General features: G+C 40.1%; 1 protein-coding gene across 1 annotated transcript in view; it reads left to right on the plus strand.

Moving 5' to 3' along the window:
- GSAP (gamma-secretase activating protein) overlaps positions 1-27,839 on the plus strand; it is a 646,974-nt gene that overhangs the window by 416,589 nt on the left and 202,546 nt on the right. Inside the window, exons 20-21 of the mRNA XM_069229679.1 lie at positions 15,198-15,308; positions 19,292-19,350. Of these exons, the coding sequence (XP_069085780.1) occupies positions 15,198-15,308; positions 19,292-19,350 (170 nt within the window). The remainder of the gene's footprint in view (positions 1-15,197; positions 15,309-19,291; positions 19,351-27,839) is intronic.

The following is a 27,839-nucleotide window of genomic DNA, read 5'->3' on the forward strand; positions in this document are numbered from 1 at the left end:
TTTTTTGGAGATGAGGTTTAAATGGTATGAAATGGTTTGTTTAATAAAGCGTACATGCAGTTGATCTTGTGTGCTTCTAAGTAAGAAATCTGCGTAATTGAACAAGGAAGTCCTAATTACATAGAACACCTCGAGCTTTTATAAATCATGACTTAGTTACCATAAAACTAAGTGAAATTCCCCAATGTTTTCTTGCCCTGCAGGGAATATAAAGTGCTGCACAAAGAAAAAGTCCTTTATTATGCATGAATCCTCCAAAAAGGTTTGCCTCTACTTTCACATATTTTATACGAAAATTGGGAATACCTCTTCTCCCTCTGTAGTGAAGACATTAAGACTCTTTGGAGTCACTCTTGGATGACCATCAGCTCCCATAAACACGTGACCCTGCAGGCATACATTGCAGAGAATTACAGGCACCACTATAAAGCAAGCATTTGCAATACAGCCGGTCTCTCGTTTGCTCATGTTAGAGCTGATAGCGTTGTAAACTCCTAACCCGACTTTTCACCTATCGGCAAAAGTGCATTTATGTACGTAGCCCGATAAAGTGCAATTAACTATGTAAAGCGCTCGACTTCTGCCAATCCAAATCGCGCTAGTAAATTAGAGAAAAAGTAGTCCACGAGCCGGACAGAAAACAGCGAGCCTTGCATGTTTTCTGTACTTGGTCGATGCGCTCGAGGAGGACTAGCCACCGGAAAAGGCATGACGTATGCATGCCTTCGACTAATGAAAACAAGCAGATTTTATTAGGCAGGCCCATGAACCAATGAAAAACACTGACGTGACGTCGACAGGGCTCCGAGCCCTTTTCTAAACACCAAAGCGTCTTGCTGCAATACGGATGCGCGAGCGCATGCAACGCAGGCTTGACCCTAAAAAGGCTGCTGCAACTCCACTTTGTCAGTGCATCAACCTTGGAGCACTGACCCAAGGGGTTTCTGAAACACCTGTCAAGGTTGTCACCTCTGCAGCAACCAGGAGGAATAGTTATCCCACAAGCTGTGCACTTGCACTTACTTATTGAACAAACATCGCTTTTGGCTTCGCAGTACCTTCAATCAATTCGGAGTCAAAACATCTCAACATGCTCTAATTTTCTACCTGTAAGGAAATCTCCTAATTGCTACCTTGAAAGTCATTAAGTTTATGAACAGTTGATAAATGTCTTGCTCTACGACCATTGCTTTCAGAATCTGCGAAATAGCCAATAGCAAATGTGCAAACGGACAGATTTCATCTTCCACTGCCACCTGCGGTGATGGGCTGCACATCGTGCATCTTTGCACCACGCTCCTTTGTTAGATGGTTTTTGCTTCACTGCTCCGCTGAGATCTAAGTAGACTGGAACCACTTAGTCAAACCACCCTTTTAATGACTATTGTTTTTCGGATACTTAAAAGCTATAGTGACACTAATAACCCGTGGTGCCTTAGTAATCTAGTGTACTTACTTTGACGCTTAGTCCAAACCCTTCCTCATCTTTCCAGGGCTAACAACCTAAGAATATTTTTCACTTTTTGAGTGTACCTGGCAAAGGTGGGGTGGCCTTGGCAAGCGGGCAGGGCGATGATGAGTGGAAGTTTAGATTCCCTGAGCTGCCCAAAACAGTAACAACTACCTTACCCCACAGTAATAAGAAACTTATCTAGCACCGCCTCGCATGTCTTGGAAGTTTTAATTGGTTCCCAGCTGTGTAGAGTGTTCCCACCTCAGCTGGCATGTAAACATGTGATTGACTCATCAACTCGTGGCTTTGTGATGAGACATGGGCCAGTGTCTCACATGGCGGTACCGTATGATTTGCTAGTCTTGTTGTCAGATGACCCTCTTCAACACTCTCTCAGTAGTGTCTGTTTACACAGTGTGGCTTGGAATACAGAAGCTTGATTGTGGTCGGAAGGGGAGGTGGTGGGGTGGGGGTTAGGAGGTAGATGTGAGGTTCAGCCTTGGTGGGATGTCGCATGCATACCTGGACCCTTTTTTAGCTGAACAATTGGATGGCTTATGAGACTTGGGAAAGGATTATAATGTGAAATTTGCATAGTCACATTACATTTCATCAAAATAACACTAAATGAAAATTTGTAATTTCGGCTGTATTTTCGAGCGAAATGCGTCCTCATCAGTCGCAGCCAGTAGCCGCTCCTGTTCTTGTTTTTAGTGTCATGTCTGGAGCTATCATTTTAGCGCAATTTTAGGAATTTTGCATAACGAGCAAAATGTTAAATTCCCAAAAGTACATCTGTGTAATTTAGGTTTTGCCTGGGCCTTTAGAAAATCACAATAAGATATACTATTGTTCTTGACTTTTTAAGATGTATTGTACTGTTGGGTACCTTATTGCAGACAGCATGGATTTTGGAACATGATTGACAGCTTCCTAAAACAGTAGCATATGTTTGCCTTGTTTGGAAACCTTCAAATGCCTGGTGTATTTTTTAAAAGGTAGATACCAAAGACGTGTGGTTTATGACGTTCTTTGTGAGGAATTGGGTTGAACATTGTCAAAGAAATGTTAGTCACTGGATATTTGTGTCTAGTGACTAACTGTTCTTTCAAATGTATGCTGTCACGCGTCACGCTGACACAACTCAGTGCTTTGAACGTTCACCCCTGACAATAACTGAATTCAGGACACCTTTCAGAAATGTGTAGACTGAATACACCACAAGTGCTAAGGTCTAACGGAAGGAGCGACTTGTGATATGCTCTATTGTTCCTCATTTGCAAGTTTTATTACCGAATTGTTAAGGTTTGACAGTTCATTTAGTACTCCTCGTTTGTCTATGGAACACATGTAGGTTTCTTTTGACAATAATCAATCCATAAGAAGCAAATGATAACTAAATATAAGTATGTTTTTTCTATGCATGCAAGTGTGTGACCACAGGGAAGTGCCACCCGCTGTGTCCAGATTATATATACAGAACCCTAAATTAGGGTAAATCAGAACTATGAGGGACTCTGTAAGAATTCCATCCCCCAGTTGCAGTTTTGCATTGACATATAGCGCACCCATCACCTGGTGCACATCTAGGTGTATAAATCGCAGTATCCATGTGACTTAGGGTGCAATTGCAAAATTAAGTAGCAGTCAAATTCTTCTTAATTGTGGTTTTCTTTCCAAATTATATACTCCTTCCAGGTACATCATTGCTCATTAGTGCAGGTATGAGAGCCTCCCACCTCATTTCATTCCATGGTTTGAGGCAGCCTAGACACGGGTGCTAGGAGCCCTGAAGAAGGCCAATGGCCCCTTTGGGAATTTAACCAGGCTGAAATTTGTTGGTTAAGCAGCACAGAGGGATGAATCATTGATGTACATCAAGCAACTGCCCACATAATTTTTATCGTATTTAGGGTACCCACCTAATAAAAGGGAAACCTTTTGGATGTAAAAGATTATTTTATGAATTCTGGAGCTCTGCTTATATTTAGTTGAATTTATTAGAAACTCCCAAAGCTGGTTGAGGATATACATTTATCTCCTCCCTCCCCTGGACCTCTGTGGACCCACCCCACAACCACACTTAATTGTTATTGGAGCTCAGGAACCCCCATTGAATTTTCATTTGAATCCAGGGACCTCCCGACTGAGTAATCATTGGAAGCTAGTGACCGTGCCTAAGCATTTCAACTGCAAAACTAGACATGAAAAATAGGGAAAATCCATTCATCAAACAAATATATAAATGGTGAAATATTTTATTTAATTCACAAACAAATATAGAAAATGTACATTTTAATTGAAAGGGTGGAGCTTTTCTGAATCAGTTGAGGCCACTCATCGCTCCACACTTTATTCTGTTTGATACACTTGCACTCCTCCTATGAATCAATCTGAGGATACTGCCTTCATTTTTAGCTTCACAATTACAGAATGTTGTAAAATGTTATTTTGTACATTTTGCTTCTCTGTTTATATCCAGATTATTATTCTGATTATATTTAATTTTCTTAACAGTTGTGGACCCCCAGGGTTCCCTGGACTACAGGTTCAGAACCACTGGTTTACAGCATTTAGAAGCAGCTGAAGTGTGGTATTTAGCACAATGCAGAAACATATCACCGATATTATGATTTGCTGCTGAGTAGTTGGCTGGCCTTCGGAATGTAAGCAGTATTGTGTCCGACTTGGGGCTGCCATGTCTTTATTTGAGCTCCCTTTTTGCAGTATGCTATGATACAAATCTAACAGTTTCCTCAGCACTAATATTAATCGGTACCTTAGCTAAGGAAGAAATTGCCGTTCTGTATGTTATAAAATACAGGTGACACCTGTTGCGTCATTTACTAACCACTAGAATAGGAATGTGCATCATAGTTGTATTCTTTCTGTTCTACCGTTTTATTTCACTAGTTTTACACTAGTTAGAGGTTTTGGTTAAATAGGAATATGCAAAGTTATAATCTCTGTTTTGTTTTTAATAAATCATGATACTTCTACAGTTGACAGTGTTATTTTTTTATTGTGCTGGAGTGGTGTTCCTAAAAAAAAGAAAAAAAAGAAAAAAAAAATGTAGGCTCTCAATGCTAAAATAAAGGTTTGAGGCAAATGACAATGGAAGCAGGGAAAATGTAAAAAGGGTGGGACCTCACGTTACAAACTTGGCACCCATGTAATTTTATTTTAATTTTATTTACCAGTCTGAGATGGAGACAGCCGACCTAGCAGCAATTTGCTGATTAGAAAACAAATTAAATAGTGGTCAGCGGAGTGGAAAAGTAACATATAAGGGAGAGCAAAACATGGGTTAGGCAGAGAAGCTCACGAGTTAAAAAGCAACACTGGGCGCAGGTAGGGTGGAAGTTTAGCAAGGGAGAAGCACATGAGGGAGAGCATGCGACATGAAGGAGACAGCTGCACAGTGTATATAAGGATGAGCTATTGAAAGCATATACTCTCATGGAGTGCTGAAAGTAAAAAGTTAAAAGTAGTTCCCTAAAAGTGACCACTGTAAGGATGGAGGCCTCCAGTCAGAGAAATGGTAAAGAGGCTATCGTCTATGTTGGCCGTGTCATTGTGCTTTTGTTTACTTTTAGCCATGCTGCACAAGCAAAGGCTGAGGTAGGAAGAGGTACGGGGCCAGCAACAACAGGGTTTAGGGGTGGTAGAACGGGAAAAATGTTATTGCTCAGTCAGTGTTGGCAGTGTGAGCACTTTTTTCTGTTGGGAGGGGCAGTGGAAGGGGCAAGCCATGACTGGGAGGAGCATGGGGCAAGCAAACGACAGAATGTGTGGATGGAAAAGACAGGGGCAAGTAACTCCAGCGGGAGGTGGTAGGAGGGACGGGACAAACAACAGTACATTGTGGGAGTGGTAGGTGCAAGCAACAACAGAATGTGGAAAGGGGTGGGAGGAACGGGGTGGATGCAAGCACCTGCATGGGACAGGGGTGAGGGAGAGACAGCCTGATGGAGTGCTGTGACTAAAATAAAAAAAAAAGGTAACTTTGAAAGCATGCGAGCAGTGGAAGGACACAGGGCACTGAAAGGAAGAAGTACTTGGTCCATGCTCCAAGGAATGGTTGAACACACGAAGAGGAAGGAAAGTTGTCATGTGCTGACCAATGAGAAACAAGAAAGTGAGTGACAATTAAGTAAATTATTGGCAAGTTATGGGCAGGCTCTAAGTGACTTGTAAACCAACAAATAGTCTTGCTAGCTAGCGACTGAGAATGCGCTGTCTCAGGTAAGGCATAAAAATGCTCAACACTGCCACATAAGGGCAAAAGTGAAAAAAATGCATCAGATAAATAAGAATAAAATGCATTAGTGTTATTACAAAAAGCAGAATAAACAAAAGGTAACTCATTCTTTTCAAGGTGATTAATCTCGAATATTTATTGATTTGCACAAATAATCAAAAGAATTGCAAAACATTCATTAAGAAACAGATACAATACAAATACAATAATAAATATAGCAGCCTCAAACACCAGACAACGGATGCAGTTAAACAGACCGTAATTTACCAAGGCATTAAAAGAGAAGAAGCCTTTGGGACACAACTGTAAATGCTATCTGGCAACTCGAGGAGATATAAAAACATAGGTGCAGTATTGCAAGTGACTCACAATCCTTCAATAACGTAGTTGAAATCCTAGAAGAATAAAAATACAACCCGCCCAGGTCAACGGTAATTAAAATGAATACACAGCAGGTATAGCAATCAGCTGCTGTGCAAACTGGGGCAGTGTCTTACTGGCAGTCATCAGGACATTGCAGATAACGAATAGCTTCTAAATCAGATGAAAAAAGTGTGCAGAAAATTGCGCCTGTATGAGTGCAAACAACCCACCCCAGAGCCAAAACGCCAGTGCTATTCTTATTAGGTTCTACTAAAACTCGCAAATAATACTCAAGCTGAGGAGAAGACATCATACCACAAGCTGAGCCATTATCAAACTGCCAAGACATTAATTTAAAAAGTATGTATTAAGAACGAGCACACCAATAACTGTCCAAGTCACAGCACTTAAATTTAAATATCTTTATTCAGTCACGAACATATGTTATGTTATGTTAGAATGTTTTATATAGTGCCATTCTGCCCGGAGGCTTCATATGATCATAAAAACACAAAATATAAAATATTTTTTAATAATCACAATCAGATAAAATAGGATAAAAACATTTACATTTTCTTATTAATACGATTAAAAGAGATAGTTATTCCTCAATTTTGTAGTAGCAGAAACATCATTCAACAATGCAAAGCAAACTGTGGGTGTAATAAGACTTTGTAAGTATCCTAGCCAATCCTTATAAGAAGTAAAAGTTTTCTGCTAAACGATTTGATGTAAAAAACAGGCTCCTAAAGTGCGATGCAGGCTGCAAGATAGCATAAAGTGTGCAGTGCTTTGCGAGGAAGCCAGCTTCACAAGGGCAACATGAAAGGGCAGTGAACCAGGTGCCTACCAGAGGAAAAGCAACAAAAAAGGCACTGTAGTCTAACTATGGTCAGTTAAAATCTGTGTTCGGGGTTTGTAATCCAAGTTAAATTCAGTTCCATACCTGAAGAGGTAGAAACTGCCGCGTAACTAAGGGCTGAAACCATATTAAGAGACCTCCCAATTCTGGCCTAGTTCCCTTTGTGTAACAAATATTTTTTTGACCATAACGTCAACACTTGCAGGGGAATCAAAAGGATGGCTCTTTCCCAGATTATGAAAGTTGTTCCTAATGTATGCCAGCCATGGCATTGCAGCCATATTATTTAAATATAAACTGTCAACCATGACCTCCCTTGAAAAGCCAGCCTCTGGAGTGTTCCATAATTTCACCCATAGTAATAAGGGAGCCATACCAACCTGGTCCTCCAGGAAACGTATGACCAATTCTAAATGCGAAAGAAGACTCAAGATGATTTTTTTGAATGGCTTAGAGCCTGCACAGAAAGTTGTTTTCAGCTGCTTGCAGTTTATCTGGAAAGCAGAACCCCAGACTCCTGATCCATATACGCCAGCCGAAAGGCATGTTCTCTTATAGAGCTGAGTCATCTCTTTAATTTGCTTATAACCTAGCCTTTTAGCAAATCTAAAAATCAGTTCATTAGTTGCCACCATCTTTTTTGCTCTCTGATAAGTTTACCTGTTCCATGTTCCTTTAGTGTCTAATAATATACCTAAATAATTAAAAAAGAGACTTTTCAATTGGGGTCTTTCCAATAAAAAAGCGTTTCGACCTGCTACTTTTAGGGCCACTGGTCATAATAAACTATTTTCCATGATTCACCTTAAGATTTAAACTTGACTTAAAATAGCTAAAACCATTAAATAGGCTCTGAAGGCCATTAGCTGTAAGTGCAATAAGAACTGCATTGTCCGCATATAAAAGCATCAGGACTGCGCAGTTACCAACTCTGGGGACATCAGTATTACAGGAGTTTAAAAAGGCCTCTAAGGAATGAATATAAAATAAAGAGTGCTAGTATTGAGCCCTGCCTGACCCTCTAGCCACCTTAATAGGAGATGTGCAATCACTATGCTGCATATAACACAATTTTGTGGTGGTATCCAATGTAAGCACCTTACTAGATCTAGCAGTGGGGGGATCTACCCCTGCCTGTTCCATGAGTTCCCAGAAGTCCCCCCTACTTACTAGGTCAAAAGCACAGGAGAGGCCCATAAAGGCCATATGTAAAGCACCTCTCCTGGCTTTAACATATTTACCCACTATAAGGAATAAGTTAAGGTCTTGCTCCACAGTTTCTAAACCAGGCCGAGAGCCGGATTAGGTTGCAGAAAAAAAGAGAATTGGTCTCTGCGCAGTCCTCCAGCCTACCTAGAATGACCCACCGTAAAATCTTTGCAGTTGTGCTGTTAGGGAAAGTGGCCGATAACATGCTGGAAGGTTTTAATCACCTTTTTATAAATTGGCACAATAATAGATTCTTTCCAGGAGTCTACCAAATTGTCCATGACTGCTACTTTTACAACATTTGTAAGCACTGCCCCACAAAAATCTACATCATGTTTAAACAAATCTACTGGGACCCCGTTCGGGGCCCGGCACCTTCCCACCAGCAGCACTCAAAATTGCTTTAGTGGTGGATGCTAAATCAATTAAATCGTATAGCCATTAGTCATTGCAAAAATGGGGATCTACCCTAACACCCATGTCATACTCCTCCCCCACGTTGCTTGGATTAAAAATAGGACAAATTATCAATCCAATCTTGATCAGGAATGTGACACTCTATGCCAGTGGCTGGACTATGTGTGAGTAAAGGGCCGTTTACTACATTCCAGAAAAGGCTATTGTCTTTCAGATATGGCGCTTTTTCAAGGTCCTCCCAAGCCTTAACTCTAATTTCCTGCTTCCTGGGATCTATAGCTTGTTTATAGTTGTTTCTGGCTTCCCTGATGACAAAGGTGACATGCGAGGTAGTATTAGTAGCCTCCTTAAGGGCTTTGAGTGCTGAAGTGCATTCCAAATGAAACCTAGTGTGAAGTGGTCGCTCTTTCACAGACTTATTGATTGGCAACATACAGGAAACAGTTCCACAGATTTCAACAGAACTTTCCCAAATTTTATTTGAGTGAGCCTTAAATGAAATACATCACATAGTCCCTCATTACAACCTTGGCGGTCGGTGATAAAGTGGCGGGAATACCGCCAACAGGCTGGTGGTAAATACCGCCAAATTATGACCATGGCAGAAAGAGCTCAGATAGACAGGCTCTTTACCACACCGACCACCAGTGAGGAAACGACAGGCACCACAGCGGTAGCTGCCTACAGCCAGGTGAAAGACAATGTTCCGCCCACCCTATTATTACAACCCAATCCGCCACCTTTTCTGGGGCGGTACCAACAACATCAAAAGCCTGGCAGAAACAGTACACAGAAGGGAAAGGACTCATCATTGGAGACACAAAGAACAACCACGCCGCCATGGAGCCCAAGCTGCAAATATTTCCGATTATATTTTACGTCCTGCTCCACCACGAACACCAACGACGGCGAATACTACCACGGTGAGTACAGCCGCCTAGCACACGGGGGAGGAGGGGAGGAAAAAGAGTGACGCACACACACGCTCAACACACACACAACCCCACAAGACCATACACACAATCAGATGCAATAATAAAACATATTTACCCTGTACCTCTCAGGAATAATGGAAGGACAACACAAGTAGATGAAACCGAGTGTTATAATATAAATACAGGAAAATTGCAAACATCTAATGTAAAAGTATATACATAAGGGACACTGCCCAGTCCTCAATGTGCAAGGGTCACAGGGCCACATGACAAAGTCCAAGGCCCCACTTGTCTCCTGCACCAACATGGAGAGTACACTGCAGGGGCATCATTTGGAAAATAGGCAGGCACCTCATGGGGTCCGGGAATGGGGGTGCACTTCAGCAGGTAGATGGAACAACAACACTGGTCCTGGAGGGGGCAACATGCCCTGTGCCAGGTCCTGGGGAGTGCAAGGCCACAGTCTCTAAAGTGGGTGCCATACCACTGGTTCTGGAGGGGGCAACATGCCCATTTCTCTGTCCTGGGGAGTGCAAGGCCACAGTCTCTCAAGCTGAGGCTCTACCCTGATGATTTCCTGCACCATGACCCGTATCTCCTCCTCAGAGAATGGGGGTGTCTTTGTGGTGCCATGGGTGTTGTATGAGTAGTGTGGGTAAGGATGTGTAGGGTGATGTGTTGGGGTGTGTGGTGTATAGGTGATGGTGGTGTGTGGCTCTGGTCTTGTCTGTGGTGTCTATCTCGTGGCAATTGTTTATTATGGTAAAGGGTTGTAGTTACTGTGGGTGTGTTCGTATAGTGGTGTGGGTGTGGTGTGTGTACGGTTGTCAGGTATGTGTAGTTTGAATTGTGCAATTTGGTGGTGGTGTGTGTGTGTGTGTGTGTGTGTGTGTATTTTGAGCGTGGCGGTATGTACCGCCGAAGGTTTACTGCTATTGAATGTCCACCATGGTGATTCGTGGGTCATAATGTGATGGGTGTTGTTCTGTTGGGGTAACGGTGTGGGTTTTGATACTGCCAGTTTATCACTGACCTTTGGTGTGGCAGACTTGTGTATGTGGCTGAACAGTGACGGATTGCTGTGTGTGTCATAATATGGTGAACGGAAATCTGCTGCGGCGGTAAGTGGGATTTACTGCCAATGTCATAATGAGGGCCATAATGTCTTTGAAAGCCACAGAAATCAAATCCCTAAACAAAACATTTGGGTCTACATTGGCCCGTTTCATGCAGACCCCTTTGTTTACAGATCTGAAATAGACTCATTCATACCTGATGTGGCAGAAAAATGAGGAATTGGAAGACTAAGAATTATCAGATTATGGTCACTGTAGGGGTTGGTGGGAGACCAGGACAAAACCATATGATGTAAGAGAGAGTCTCCTTTGTGGTTCGGTAACGCCTCCCTAAATCATCCTATTCTCCAGTCAAACATCCATACTCATATGCTTTCAGTGGAATCAGGCTGTGCCATTTTCAAAGTAATTGCATTTTGACCGAAAGCTTTGATGGGCGCAATAGATATTACTGCAGGGTTGATAAAAATCTGTGACTAAATGTGCATGCGCTTTTGTGCAACTAACTTGCAGGTCAGCATAAACAGAGTACAACCAGGCTTGTTTCAGGAGTATTTTACAGTTTTTTTCAGTGGTAAAGAAACTTTAATCAGCTCATTGTCTGCAAGCCAGTCAATGACAATCTGGTAAAAATTATGCTTTTCTGATTCCTTAACTTGAATAATGCCCCACAGAAGCTGCTTCAATGATTCCCGGCTCAGCTGGTGCTAGCTTGGCACAAAGAAAAATAAGTCGTGCATAGAGCACAGAATCTTGACGAGCTAAATTGAACTCCAATCATATTCGGGCTTGCACTATGCTAGATGGTACCTGGAATAAATGCCTGCAGCATTGGCATTGCTAGAGATCAAACCTGGATGTTAAACTATTTTTGTACAACAGAGGAGCCATGTGTAAGGCATCAGTTTGCTATCAATGAATTTGCAGATTGATGAAAGGTCAGTGCCCAATAGATTTTTAGGGAAGCACTGGAAAGAAAAGATTATAGCGTTTTTCTTGATTGACTCCATTTTCACAGAAGGATGCCCTCAATCATCTAACCAGACCCGAGGTATTTCATTTTGGACACCCTTTTGTCTTTCTAACCATTGATAAACCATAGTCCTCGCCTGATTCACCTTTTTCCAAAGACTAAAATCTTGTTTTTTGATGTGTTAATGACGGGCTTGTTAGCTGTACAATAGTCTGACAGGCTAGCCAACGATGTTTGTAAACCTATTGCAGTTTGGTCCATTAAAATAGTGTCATCGGCATACTGCAGTAGGTGCCGGCTTCGGCTTGAGGTTTTGGGAGGGAAGGCGTTGGTTGTGCTTAAGTGATCGTTTAAGCCTGCTAAGTACAGATTAAAAAGTAAAGGGGCAGAATGCACCCTTGCTTCAGATGCCTCTTTGAGTAAATCTTTCATGAGGTGGACTCTCACTTTTACCAATGTATTAGAGTAAAGGTTGCTGATGGCTGGCAGCAGATGCGAATGAATGCCCTAAGCTGATAATGTGGCTCAAAGTAGACCTCTGCCCTCTTTATGGATCGCTTTGGCAAAGTCAGTGAAGGCACTGTACAGGGGAACTGCACCCTTTTATGTTTTTTGTGTAGTGAGCAATCAGTGCTGCTAATCATAACAGATTAATCTCTGTCCCATTGCTCTTTTGGAAACTTGTTTATGTTGTGGGAATAATTTTCGTGTCGCTTGCCCATACCTTCAGTTCTTTGTTCTGGATTTTCACAAAACATCTTCCCTCCACATCAAGTAGGGAGATGAAATGAAAGGTTTCAGGCCGGTCATAAGAACCCTTCTTAGAACCTGATTCATGGATAGACGATCATTATAAAAAGGGATCAACATATGTGTTTATTCCACTTTAGCTGCCTTGACAATACTAGCTGAAAATCCATTTGGGCCAGGAGCACCTGCTAGACGCATCGAATCTCCAGTATCAATAACCATATTCTCCAAACTAAAATCCGAGATTGGATCAGAAGTATTTAATGGCATCAAGATAAACACTTGGAACCTTTATGAGAATAAAATGTCGTTTTAAATGTTTTGTGATATTTAGGGCAATTTCTTTTATGCTTTATTTAACGTTTATTTATGATCTCAGGAGGTTGAGGAGGCGGCTTTGGAGCACTGCAGTTCCACCCTGTAAAACAGCCTACACAAGCTAACTGCAACTCTTAGTAGGTTTTACTTGGCTTATTCTAACATCCTGTTGATGGAACATCTTCAAAACCATTCTCTCTTTGTGATGTTGCATGCAAGTTTAGTTGTTATAAGAAGATGGCACTTTCACAATCTTATTCAATTGGATTCAGTGAGTTCTGGTGACTGGTCAGTAGCTAAAACCGATGGAATCAATTGTTCCTTGGCAACCGAGTGATCAATCGTAGAATTGCTGTATAGATGGTGGAGTCCATATATCATCAAGTTTTACCCTATGCAAAAATCTTAACTCCTTGCCAGGTATCACTCCTACATTTTATCGGCTGATTTGTGAGTAATTCCTTTCATTACTGATCATTCACACTGCAGCTCTTCCTCATTAATGTGTACTACCTCTAACTTTTTTCTCATTTCTGTAATACAGGGGTATGTCTATTTGCCTGGTACTGCACGCTACAAAGGCAGTTGCTTAGAGAGCACCAGCTGAGCTGAAGGTGTTAATAGGATCCATGTTTTGCCTACAGTTTCTTATAAAAACCTTGCAAAACCAGTGAGAGGAACTCCACTTTGGACTGCTCAGTGTGTACATTTGAGGTTGAAGCCTACCAGACAGTTCAGTTTTCTAGTTGCTAAGACGTATTGGGGACATGCTGAAAGCTCACCTAGCAATGTATTCCACCTATTGATTTCTATTTGCTGACTTTTTTTTAGCTCTTCCAGCTTGTGCTTTTCCCTCCCAATGAGTATAGCCTAATTACCATCTCTCTGGCTGTCTCCTATGTTTCCACCAGTGTCTGCTTCTCTCGAACTACTTTTCTTTTTTTTCTGAAGCGCTTCATGAGATAAGGTGTTTTCCAGCACCCTCTGTTGCTGCTGTTGCTTAGTGTCCACCCATCCTCCATCCGTTGCCGTTGTTCAGTATCCACCACCCACCCCCCTCTCCGTTGCCCCTGTTGCTCTGTTGCTTTTTTCCCTGCCCAACCTCCTTCCATTGCCAGCTTTGCTTTTTCTCCTTCTGTTGCTCTTAATCCAACCGTTTATTTTCCCAAATGTTTGCTTGATTTTCCCAACCTTTCTCCATTGCCATTTGCTTAGTGTCCAGCCACCCTCCCCCCTTGCTATTGTTGCTTTTTCCAATGACCACCCTCCCTCCCTATGTTGATGCTTAGTGGACCATTGCCACTTTGAGCCCAACCCCTGTATCCAGTTCAGAGGGCTGTCTTAACTGGATTATGTGTTGAGTTTAGGGTACTACCTTACATGGATATGGGGCAGTAGTTTCTTTTGGTTGAAATCATCTACCACATGGAACAGTAGTATTTCTGTTGGGATCATCCGCCCCCTACATGATTGAAAGACCTACCTTCTAGACTGTTGCCCCTATCAGTTTGCATTCTGAAGTCACCTGAAGATGACCCGTTAGCTCTATACAAAACGTCTTTAAGAAATACCTAAGATAGTAGGCTCTATGTCATCAATGAATCGATGGGAAAGTGAAACATTATATTGTGTTATTTGTTACTGGAGCTAATTAGCAGTCAATGCAGCCAATTATTTTATTGGATAATAAGTCTTTTTAATGTTATAATGATATAACATAGACCGGACAGTACAATTACTAAAGGATATTTGTGTTACATGTAAGTTTCTAAACCTACATCCCCTGCTCAACATCCCCCTGGAGTTTCTCCAGAGAGACAAAAGCCCGAGAAAAGAACTTACTTGGCAATTCAATGAGCTTGCCATAATAGCTGCTTTCTGAAGTTCATGAGTTTTGTGAACTTTCGATTTCTCTTGTAATTAATTAACTATATATGTGTTATTGCCTTCGTGGATTTAACACTGAGCAGACTAACTATCTTTAGGGCATGATGCAGCAAGAAAATTGATGCTATAGGAAGCCACTTAATCCCAAGATAATAGGATATGATAGCTATTGTACGTCCCATCAGTTGCGAATAGGAAGAAGTGTATTGTCTTTAATATCTTATAGTTTTGTTTTCAATCTCTTTAGTAGAGAATTTAACATGAGCTTGATTCGGGCTTCGAAGTATTGAAATTTTTAAATTATGTACTACATTACATCAAAATATTTTATATTCGTTATATTGGTCCTTCATACCAATAGTTTATTCACTATTTTTAGAAGTTAGACACTAGTGTTGGTAAGCACTAGTAGGGTGTGGTGTTAATCTTTTCACATCAGTTGGAAGTTAGGAGGCTCAAAATGATAGCTATTACTCCAACGTCACTGCCTCTTGTCTCAGGAGCTTTTCATCTTTCTTCTGTTGGGGAAATATTTTGTACAAAATAAGGTTAACATGGTTTGCTCTTAAAAAAATTAACAAAAGTGTTATTATTTCACAGAAAATGTGACATGTGCAGTTGATTAAATTGTAGGTGTTTATTTTGTCTTCAGGTTGTTGAAAATTAAAGGTGCCGTTGTTTTTATTTCACCAGACAAAAAGTCCCAATGGCCCTTGGGCAAAACTTCAGTTAGACTTGGAGTACATGAAGCTTGACAGTGAATACAAACTTAGAAGAGACTGGTGTAAACTCATTTCAGAAGTGGTAAGCACATTAACTTTTGTGAATGTATCATATCGATTCTGAGGTGCATTAAAGCCAGTGTTTACATAATGCAAAAAGCAATGCAAGGTTACACCTGTGCCATACTGGCATCAAAAATAACACATTGCTTAAATTGCACTACCACGTTTTTTCCGAAAAAAACACAGACAAAACAACAGTCGCAGTCATTTTTCTGCTGCACTAATTACGCAGAACTGCCCTCAGAAACTGTGTAACCTTGTGATTGCTTTTTTCAAAATAGAAATTACACACAAGTAAATGCCGAAGACATAGGGATGCGTGGGAATGCGATCTTGGGAGAATGGAAGATGATGGCTGGGGAACGGCGTGCCGCTTCCTACACGATGTGGCCATACCAGTGGAATTCCAACTAATCCAACTAAAATTTCCCCACAGGACATACTTCATGAGGACCAGATTGTTTCAGTGGGAAAAACTGACAACGATCTCTGTCTGAGGGGCTGTAGAGAAAGGGGTTCTCTGTTGCACAGGATGTGGGGCTGCTCTAAGGTTAAAGACTACTGGAGCAAAGTGGACTAACAGGTACCAGAGGTCCTAGACTTTTTGTTGGATCTCACTCCGCAGGTGGCAACTTTGTGCATCTGGCGGTAGCATTTATACACTGAAGTGTTGCCCTGATGGTTGCACAATGAGATCTGATTAGGAACTTGGAGCAGGACAGCGTTCCAAAGATAGAGGCGTCTAATCTGGATGGTGTGTCCGACACGAGGTGCCCTAGAAAGTATGAGGTGCGTGGAGAAATGCTGAGGACGTAGTACTCTAATGATCACCACTCGACGATGGGGCCGTGCAGACAGTGGCAGCAGGGTTCACCAGCAGTGCACTTTGAATTATTTCTCTGTACTATAATATAATGACTTCTAGGTTGCAAGAGCCAACCTGTCCTTGTCAATTGCATGTGGCTTGCTTTCGATGTTCTTGGTGTCAGACTGGTAAGCTTAACAAAAATGCTTGTAAATAGTGGATGTTGTACTACCTGTTTTTGTACTGAAAAACTCATTTAAAACATTTTTGAAAGACTCCGAAATCAGGGTGAAATTGCATAGAAAATTATTGTAGGGTGGAAAGTGTGGGGAAGCCACTGATAGTGGAGGGTTGCATTGAAGACCAGTTGTATTAAATGTCCCAGTGAGGGGAACGTAGGAGGATGAATGTGGAAAATGGCAACAGGCAAGACCAGATGCACTAATGTATAGAATAGTGACAGAACCGAGTGGGTAAGTTGTAGGTGTTTATGATCCCCGCCTCAATGCCTTCTGTCTCTGTATCATGATCTGCCTCACTGTGCCACATTGGGGGTAGATTTACAGGGCTGTTAATCCCAGCGAACTAATGTGTCTGCTGCATAAATCTGTATTTAGCTAGCTGATCTGGGTTTCAAAACCTGCTGCATCTACAATCCTGGGTTCTATAAAATGAGCAGCCTGGGGTTGCATAACAGAACAGTAAACCTGATATCAGTGTAAAGAATCTGCTTTGTTGGTGAGCGAATGATTTACAAAAGGTTTGTTTTGTAAGGCACATTTGCCTTACTATGGACGTTTATCAGTGTCCTGGAGCAAGTCTTAAAGTAGCTGCTTACTTTAACATAAAATAAATCTGGACTAAATCATAACGATTTGTTGAATATGCAGTCTGATAACAAGAAACCCAGCTAAATAGGACTAAAACAGCACTTAGTCAGGCACACCAGAATCCTTTATGTAATGCCAGGAAGTTTCTTCAACATCACCAGGGAAAATGCAACTTTAATGCACATTCGTAACTGAGTATGTGTGTGTATTTGTAAAACCCACAGGGCGGAGGCAGGAACGGAACAGTATGGGTGAAACAAGTATGCCATACGTTAGAGACAAGGACAGGCACTGCCAAGACACCTGTTCTTCATCATGACCTGAATCAGTAGCATTTCCGCTTCAGTTGTTACTGTTTACTGTTAATTAAACCAATTCTCGTGGTTAGTTAAATGATATACATGTACTTTTCAACATTTAATTTTTTTTAAATTCATTGTTTGTAAACATTTTAAAATATAGTACATTTAGAATTGGCCCCCAAGCTTACGAGTCTCCAGGTAAAAAAAAAAAACTGCAGTTTATAAATACAAATGTTGCCATTATTGTAATTTTTAGAAATAATGGCACACTCTGGAAATCCTGAACATTAAACAGCCAAACATCTGCTTTCTAATGCTACGAGGTTTCAATATTGTATGGCATCCTTGTTTGACATCCAGTGATGTCACCCTGGTTTTGCAGCTCTGGATGATAAGTTTAGACTTGGTGCGAGCCAAAGCGCCCTTACATTATTCTGCACCTCAGACATTTATTAGTGAGGCCCAAGATTGAACTGACCCGAGTTGGTGGTATTGTTACTCACCATGGAAACTAAATGGGTGTTCTCCTTGCCTTCTCGTGGCTTTGTCTCCACGCTGCACCTGTGCTTGTAGTTATGTGTCATTTTATGTCCGTTAGCTCCCTGAGAATGACAATGACTCACTACTGAAAGACAGATTGAGTACTGGTTTGAATGATGTGCTTTATTTTAATTACTTTATTTTTAACACATGGCTAATACATTTGTTAAGGCAAAGCAAAGGCCTCTAGTTAATATTTTTTTTTTTGGGTAATAAAGTCACTGACAGCTTGTGATTTTGAAACATATGTGCTGCAGGTTTCTTAAAACTAATTAGTAAAATTGAGCGCAAAACACAGCCCAGCACAAATTACTTTTTCTTCCAGTATTTGTGCATTAGCTATGCATACCTAATTACCCTTAGTGCACTAGCTTGCTTGAGCATTTGTCATACGGTGGGTCCTTGCATTCACTTCTGTTTTTCTGCAGGCAATTTTCACTTCCCTCCTAAAGAGGCTATTTTTTAATTTATTTTTACAGCGTTGCTGGAATCTACATGACCCCAAAACTTTGTTTTTTGTGTTTTCTAATGTGATCTAAACTATCATGTTTTCACTATAACTGATAAGAAGCATTCCATGGCCTCCAGTTAATATTTATGATTTTTGGGTAGCCTCCTAAAAAGGCTAGTTTATTTTTTTATTTTTACAGCTTTGCCGGAGTCTACATGACTCCAAAACGTTTAGTTGTTTGTGTTTTGTAATGTGATCTCAACTATCATATGTTCACCGTAACTGATATTCCATGTTTAGTACTTTAAATAATTTAGCACTGTCCACTATCCGTGTTTTGTTACACATTTTAGGACCTCACATGGTTAAACACCCTGCCTACATATTTGTTTACAAAGCTAAATGCATGTCTTTAGTCTCTAGTGGATCAACCCGTACAGTGCCATTGCTAGGTGGAGTTGGATGGGAAGGGGCACATTGTTGCTTTTGTTTGAGCTCCTCTTGGTAAATATGTTCACCGTAACTGATATTCCATGTTTAGTACTTTAAATAATTTAGCACTGTCCATTATCCGTGTTTTGTTACACATTTTAGGACCTCACATGGTTAAACACCCTGCCTACATATTTGTTTACAAAGCTAAATACATGTCTTTAGTCTCTAGTGGATCAACCCGTACAGTGCCATTGCTAGGTGGAGTTGGATGGGAAGGGGCACATTGTTGCTTTTGTTTGAGATCCTCTTGGTAAATACAAGTCTTATCTGTTTACAAATAAGCATAGAGTTCTGCCTCCTGGAAATTGACAGTGAAATTTGAATTGGTGCAGTTCTGGGTAGTTGTTGCAATCCTGAGTGGGACCTTTTGGTGACATTTTCTTACATGTGGCTATATAAATCATCACCATAACTAACAGAAATAACGTGTCTAGAAATGTGTTGTTGAAAAAATCTTAAATGAAAGATTTGTGCATAAAACTACATTATGAGGTTTGACCCATTACATCTGCTATTGATAGTTGGAAATATGTCCTTATTAAAAAAATTACCAGTAATATAATTTTGATTTTGTTGCAGAATACAGATGAAAAGAGAACTTTAATTTATCAACGGAATATTGTACAGAATATGAAAAGGTGGGCTATGTCTTCCTGATATTAGAAGATTTATGACTGGATGAGGAGTTGATTTGCTAAGGAATTATACGAATTGTCTCGCCTTTTGTTGCCCTTAGTGTAGAAATACCAATATGGACATCTTCAAAAGACTTGTTTTTCTTTGTTTTATAAAATGTGATCCAAGTACTTTGAGGAATTCTGTGGTTCTATGAATTAGATTTCACTATTTAGGGCATAAGTGAAGACATTTGCAGATTACAAAGAAGCTCCTTTTATTATCAGAAATGTAAATAGTGGAATCGAGCATTCGCAATAGCCCAGTGCATATTTTTGGGAGTCAGTCAAGACTTCCTGGCTCAAACCTATTCATATGTGAAGATTCCTATGGTAGATCCCATTTCTTCCTATCTGGACATCCATTAAGTGGCATTACATCTGTGGCTCATTTATCCTGCTCTCACTTTTGCATCTTCTATCTATTCTTCTTGATTGAATTAAACTGTATTTGAGATTAGTTTCCTAGGCGCTTTAGTAATGAAGCAGACTTGCAAATTTTCACTCTTTTAGATAATTAAAATGCCTGCTAAATTGGGCTATAAACATACCAGTAGAGGTTAATAATAACAGGGGAAGCCCCTGCTATATCTATCCTACATTAGAATTACTATTCCATCAATTTAGTTCAGTACAGTAACTTTAATTTCATTTTGAGGTACATTAGTTTATGGGGAAAAGTCGTCTTTGTGTGAAATAAAATTATTCAGTGTTTCTTATTTAATTTGATCAAAATGAACAAAGTATTAGGTTAACGGATATTTAATGTCATTTAATTTTTTTAATAAATCAACACATGTTAGTTATTTTAATACATTTTAAATCAAACTTATGGATAGCATTAGATTTGAATGAGCGTGTATTAAAATAAGGGCTAGGGAGAATATTTGAATATACCTATTTTATTTAGAATTGTCAATGTTTATGTTTACTTAATTTGATGTCTTATTTAAATTATCTAAGTGTTGGGGATTGCTACGAATGTCAGATAAAGGATATATTTCATTGAAAACAAAAATTATTTGGGAAAGTAAACAGTTATGTTAAGTATAATAATTTAATTTAAATTGACGGTTAGGGTTGACATAACTTAAATTTTGGTGAGTAATTTAATTTGATCATATTAAGTATAAGGGTAGATTGGAGAAGGGTGGAGAGCTCTCTAGACCTTAAGTCTGACACTGAGATTAGCTCTCCTGGGTGTAAGGAAAGACGTCAGAACACACGCACTATCAGTGTTGCATGGTGGCTAAAAGAGACATAGTTCAGAGATGGGGTTTGGACTTGCTTCCTACACACCATAACTGGGAAATAGGAATGGAATAATGTATGAAAAAATATCAAAAAATATGGGGAGGATGGGATAAGGAAATGTGTATGGACACAGACCTGTGAAAGATTTAATCCTTCATCATATTAAATATAAAATCCGGACAGCATAAAGAACTCTAAGGTACAGTTTCAAGGAGGAAACCTATTCATACAAGTAACTGGACTGAACAACATATGTGGGTGGGATCTGGGAAGTGCTGAAGGTGGGACTGGATGTTATCAATGTTAATTGTATGGTTGAATAAACTGCAAATAATCAAATAAAATTTAAAATAAAAATAAAAAAGAATTAGTAGATGTCAAAGTGAAAAAAGCTACAATTTAAAAAAAAAGTTTAAGGGTAGAATTACAACTTAGGGCTTGGAATAAGCTAATAAAAATAAAACATATAAGTTTTACTTGAATTAAAAAAGGTCCATGCAGGATCCTGGAGGTGGGATCAAAGTAGATGTAAATTGCATTTAAAATGTTGCTAATAAGGTCATTGCATTGATGTCAGTGTATCTTATGGTAAAAAAATCCTTTACTTAGTGACCTGCAACCTTACTTTGAGTGTGAGGTACATATACGAAGGAGAGTAGAGAGTGAGAGAGGAGGCTCTTGCACCCAGTATACTGGTGTACATAGCCAAATAGTAGTTTTCCCAAAATTGATATCATGTTTTCATTCAACATAAGAAGTTATACCTTTATTGCCAAATGTACTGTTATTAAACTAGATGCTCCTGGCTAATCATTCCTCCAAAAGTAGTTTTTATAAGAATACGGATGTTTTGACTACATATAGAGAAGTGACTGTTAGTGTGCGTTGTCTGACAGATATGTGTTATCGTCATTTAGACTATGGTGCTGAAATCCAGCACAAAACTTGGAGATGCAGTTGCTAGTTGTATGGTATTCCCATTGAGTTTGTGTGAAACATTTACAGTATAACACAAACTGAGGAATAATACATGCTGTATGTATTCCCACCAATGTTTTGTCATGGTATTGCAACATTTTGTAAATGTGGTAAGAGAAATCTTGCAAACTCTTATACATTGATCACATGGAAGATTAATACAAATGTTTAGAAATTACCAAATTGTTAATAATAACATTTAGGCAAAGGTAACCTAACAGGCCTCTTTGTAGACACACCATTTCTTTGTAGTTGATTGAGTCCCAGAATAGTAGTATACATCATCAGTGCTCTTTCATGGTCATATGTTGCAGTTTTGTAGATTTCTTAAGTTGTATATATCCTTTATATTGAGACAATTGAAATGCATTAGGTACATCTAATTGGATAAATATTGTTTAAACAGACATGAAGATTTTCATTCTTTATTTTTTCTTTGATTGTTTTCGTTGTAAAGATGAAAGTAAGCTGATTACTGTATCTCAGGTCACATTACCCAGCTTAAAACTATTAGCTCCCAGTGTAGTCAGTATTCTTGTATGTATCGAGGGTCGTGAAGCTAATGGAAAAATATTTTGTATTGTAAATGAGAAAGCGGTAGGACTTCAGTTTGAAGGCCCATCCCCAATATGGCAACTAGAGAATAAGTGAGGCTAGCCAAGCCCTATGACCAGTTCACAGTAAACAAGAATGTGATTAGATAACCTAGCTCAAAGGATAATATTGTTGTTTTTGTTCATATAAAGTGTCAAGTATATCCTACCTCTAATTTCAAAATCTGAATTGTTGGTGTGCTTCTATAGATACATGCTAGATTCAGTATTCTGATAAGTGTATTAATTCAATTAAAGTTTGCTACTCCTCAAGCCTCCTTGTTTTGTTACCTTGCCTTTATTTGGTTGCTGGTCCTTAATTTGGTGTTGATGCAGCAATCAAATGAAATTCAATCATTCATTATCCATTCATTATATAAAGATCAGAAAGTCACTTTAAACAGATTGGTAAATTTGCAGTCAACCCCATACATATGTTGCACAGATTGGTAAATTTGCAGTCAACCCCATTCGAGATTACCACTTAGAAATTAGAAAAACACAGGCGGCATACTACTCTGGAAGAATTGAGGCAGCAGCTAACTCCCCTAAAGAGATATTCAATGCCTTAAAAGACCTTATTAACCCCATTGAGGAGGCAGAAAGTAGGGACTTCCCTCAGCAACATGTAGAGGATCTGGCAACCTTCTTTTTAAGCAAAATTCAGAATATTTATGAAGCTTTCCCCACTTTCCAAACTAAAGATCAGGAGACGAGGTATCAGGAGGTGCAGGAGGATATCCTACTAACAAACTTTACTCCCACTAGTCTGGATGTAGTGGTAAAATCACCGAACTCAACAAAATCAGGTTCCCCGTTGGATCCTGCACCCCTCCAGATCTTAGCTATGGGACTACCAGTCTTAGGCCCATTAATTACCAAACTTATTAATACCTCCTTAGTCTCTGGTATGGTACCAGACTCATGGAAACAGGCGATTGTTAAGCCTCTTCTAAAGAAATCCAATCTAGATTCGAGGCTACTGAATAATTATAGACCTATCTCACTGCTGCCTCTAATGGCTAAACTTACGGAGAAGCAGGTACACCTTCAGCTGTCTAAGCTGTTGGAAGAAGGAAAACTCCTACATCCCACTCATATGGGTTTCAGGCCTAAGCATGGAACAGAAACCGCACTGATTGCCATTACAGAGGAAGCAAAAAAAAGGATGGACAAAGGAATTGAAACCGCGATCCTCCTTTTGGATTTGAGCGCGGCATTCAATACAGTTGATCTAAACATCCTCATAGCCAGATTGCGGGGATGTGGAATCGCTGGCACCGCACTAGAATGGATCCGCTCATTTGTACATGGTAGATCCTTTCAGGTGCTGGATAGATCTTACATCTCTAAGCGTACCTTCAGTACTTGTGGTGTCCCTCAGGGGTCGGCCTTGAGCCCGCTTCTTTTTAATGTCTATAAGCGGCCTCTGGCAGGGATCGTGGAACCATTTGGACTAAATCTGGTCTCGTATGCAGACGACACCCAGTTGGTTGTCTCTTTCTCTAAAGCTCACCCAGATATGGGTACGGCACTAGGGCCTTGCCTGAAAGCAGTGGCTACCTGGATGTCGGGAAGCAAACTGAAGCTTAACGACGGAAAAACTGAGGTGCTGTTCTTTGGGAGAAATATGCCCCTAGTTAATTCCAGCCTACTAGACGGAGCCCCTACCCTACCTCCTCCTAAAAGCCTTATCAAAAGCTTGGGCGTCTGGCTGGATCCCTTATTATCAATGGCTCAACATGCCAACAGAGTAGCAGGCACTTCATTTGCCCTGCTCAGGACATTGAGGAAGGCTTTAACGCTATTACCGTTTCTGGCTAGAAGACTGGTTATTCAGGCGCTGATAGGCTCTCGGATTGATTATGGCAATGCCCTGTTTATAGGATCACCTAAATATGTTATCCAAAGACTGCAAAGGGTACAGAATGCTGCTGCACGCTTGCTTCTAAACATCCCCAAGCAGCACTCTATACGAGCAGGAATCGTGTCCTTACACTGGCTCCCTGTAGAGGAGAGGATTCAGTTCAAGGCCCTGTGCCATATTCACAGAGCCATCTTCAACAAGGGTCCTGAAATGCTTAAAACACTGGCTCAGGTCTATACTCCAGCTAGGCCACTTAGATCCTCATCAGCCAACTTGATCATAGTACCGTCGGTGAAGAAAGCAAGGTCGGGAGGAAGATCACTGGCATATCAAGGTGCTGTGCTCTGGAATAACCTGCCTCTCAATATAGGATCTAACTCTCAAGAGACTTCCTTTAGGAAGGACTTGAAGACCTGGCTATTTAAAATCTAAACTCCTCTACGAACATAAATAGCTCACTTTCGCTATGGCAATACAAGCGCTACGAGGCCTTCGGGCAGTTAGGCGCTGTATAAATAAGTGTAACATAACATAACATAACATACATATGTTGCACAGCAACCTGTGGACAACATAGCAGAGTGCAATAAATACACACAAGTATGATAGCGTTGTCCAACTGCTTAAGGTAGGTAACATATGTGTTTACATTCTGCCAACTCTATTCTTGAGAAACATTACATCATAAAGAAACGTGAGTGTGAAGTAAAGAAATGGTCTTTCAAGGGATATCCTCATTTTGAAAAATTGTGGTTCATAGGCCTTGAGCCAACCATGTTATTGGTACCACTTTCGGGGGTGGGTTCTAATTATTTATTGGCAAGGTATGGATGCCTTGAGATGGAAAATCTGTGATAGCAAGTCATAGCTCTTTGCCTTTTGTGACTTACAACTCCACTTCCAAGATACCTTGATGTAAATGTTTTTTTTTCTTCATAATTTTGTTTATTGTGAATTTTATTAATAAAAAATACAGGCCATGTGATAATATACATTGGTAATAAATATAATAGTAATTATGATTACATCAAGTAGACCAAGTAAAATGTATACTTTTTTTTCATTAATTTCTTTTTCCAAAGCTGGTGGTGAATGTTCATGCAGCATCATGAAGAAGACTCAAACAAGCACACCCTGTCCCTCTGATCCCCAGTGTATAATTCATTTATGGTGAAATGTCCAATATGAATTTACGCTGACAAGCCAGCTGTACTACTCATCATGGAAAACTTTGTTATAGGCAGCTCAAGTAAGGAATTACATTCCAGTGTTGGACATTGCAAGAAGTGTGAAAAGCAACACGGTTCCCCAAGTATTTTCCCACAGGAAGTGCAGGAGCATGTTTATTATGGAGATACATTTACAGACTGTTAAGCGAAAAGCTGAAGCAAGTGTCCGTGATGATGCTGGAATGAGTGAGTGCACAAGTAAATGCTTAAACAGAAGAACATCATTAAAATCAGTTGTGTGTGCTGAAGAATGTATATTTTGTGGATAAGATAAAATGCTACAAAGTAACTTAAGCGCATGAGAAATTATCAAGGCAATGGGGCTTAGCGTTGACAAAAGGCTTTGAGAGTGTACAAACATTAATTGTGATTCAAAGAACTTAGCAGTTTGTAGTAGGGACATAGTGGCTGCAGAAGCCCATTATTATGCATCTTGTTATAGGAACTGTACAAGGGTTAAAACAAAGGAGGAAGATCATGTATCTAGCATTCAATCCAATGATCACTACAAAAATATGAGAGATGAAGCATATGATGAACCATTTCAATACATTACAACTATGATTATTCCTAACAAAGAGGTAATACATTTGACGACTCACACTGAAAGGCTTGAAACCCTTATGACACGCAGATGAATACAGGCAGTAGACAAATCAACCTAGCAGCATATTAGAAAAAAATTTGACTCCGAGTTTGGTGACAGCCTCCACATATTCCCAGGCAACCAAGGAAAATTATTGGTCCAACCTGATAGTGTCATGCCACCGGACGTTGTAAGAGAAAACTAGAGTTTGAAAAGAGAATTATCAGTTTTAAAGGTGAAGGCAACAGACATGAAATCGATCATTGATCAGATGCCATCACTCATAAGAACAGTGATTAAAACACACTTGGCATCAACACCATGGCCATATCATCCATCAGACTTTGTTAAAGATTAATATATAGTGCCTGATTTTCTTTCAACGATTCCTCTTAGGACTTCTGACTGGAAATCTAGAAAATACAAAGCCATTCAAAAGTGTCGCATTTCTTAGGCAATCAGTCAGGACATTATATATGCAGTCACAAATGGCCAGCAGAACTCCCCCCCCCCCCCCCCCCCCCCCAATTGTTGCTCCCATACGCCATAAAAACGCTGACATGCAGTGTTGAAATCATTCGCACTCGAGACAGATTTGGTCATGGGATTTCATACTCACAACTGGAAAAAAATGATACCGCCTTGTGTCTTAAGGAACTTGCTGCTACCTTAAATGAGCAACTTGTTCTCTCACTCTCTTACAGGTAAGGGGACAACTCATTTAACTTTCACAAAATAAAAACATTATCTGGGTTGTTCAAGACAAGAAGCAAGCCTTGCATAGATAATACCAAGTTGGACAGGATTTAACATCAGTACTAGAGACCTAGTTAGTGTTTCACAGAATTCCATTGGCTACTTGCCCACCATGAATGCCCTTGCAACTGAGTTGACAACTGTTCCTGAAATTTTGAAACCATCACAGCTGATAAGGGAATCACTACATTTGGTGAAAATTGTAGTGGTCATGGATCACACTTTCTACGCAGAAGCAACTGAGATCATGTGAAAGCATAAAGCAGTGTACAACAGAATCATATGGGAACCTTTCTCACCATTTGCAATGTCATTTCCATTCTTGGAAAACATTTTCAATATGCTGGCCTTAGCGAACTTTGTGTTGAAGCAGACATTCTAACAGAAGTATCAATATCATCAACACTAGGTTTTATGTACAGTAGTGCAGTTAGAGTAGACAAGTGCGTGAATGAAGCTATGTTGAGACTGGCTTGTTTGGAAATTACCCCCTTGGGGGAGAATAATTTTTGAAGAGAACAGTCAGGAAGTCTACTCTTTCATTGAGGGTGTTAATGACTTTGCAAAAGACCTATGCCTACAGATTAGACGACCTCTTGCAGAATGCGCATTTGCCAAAGTAAAACAGCTTTAGGATGTATTCCTGGAACAGATGACAATGGAGATCTCTTTGCTTTTTGGATGTTGTATGTGGATATTGTTGAAAATGTCTTGTTGGCTCTGCTAAGTGCTGCTTGAGAAGGAAATTGGTATTTACATCTTACCGCCATATGCTCTATGATCCCATGGTGTTTTGTGGATGACAGGATGAACTACACTGTATATCTTCCTGTATGCTATGCCGAAATGACATTACTTGCAGTGAAACATCCAGAGATACATCACAGCTTTAACTGATATTTATTTTTCAGTTCAGCTGTCAGATGTTAATCCTTTTGGACAAATTCTGGTTGATCAAGGGATAGGTAACAGTCAACAAAGAAACACAGACTCTGGGTGCTACAACAAGGTTCAACTCCAAGGCTGGTGCTGTGAAAAGATAAGCGCCTTTTTGGGTCAGATAAGGGAAATTTTACCAACTGTTCAGATCTTACTAGCGAAGGCCTACATAACTCACGAATTGGAAAAGACGAAGATACTGTCACGAGAGCTGTTTGTCTCAAAGCTGATTAAACCCATGTGTTGGGCCA

Source organism: Pleurodeles waltl, chromosome 4_1, assembly GCF_031143425.1.
Source record: "Pleurodeles waltl isolate 20211129_DDA chromosome 4_1, aPleWal1.hap1.20221129, whole genome shotgun sequence".
Classification (NCBI taxonomy): Eukaryota; Metazoa; Chordata; class Amphibia; order Caudata; family Salamandridae; genus Pleurodeles; species Pleurodeles waltl.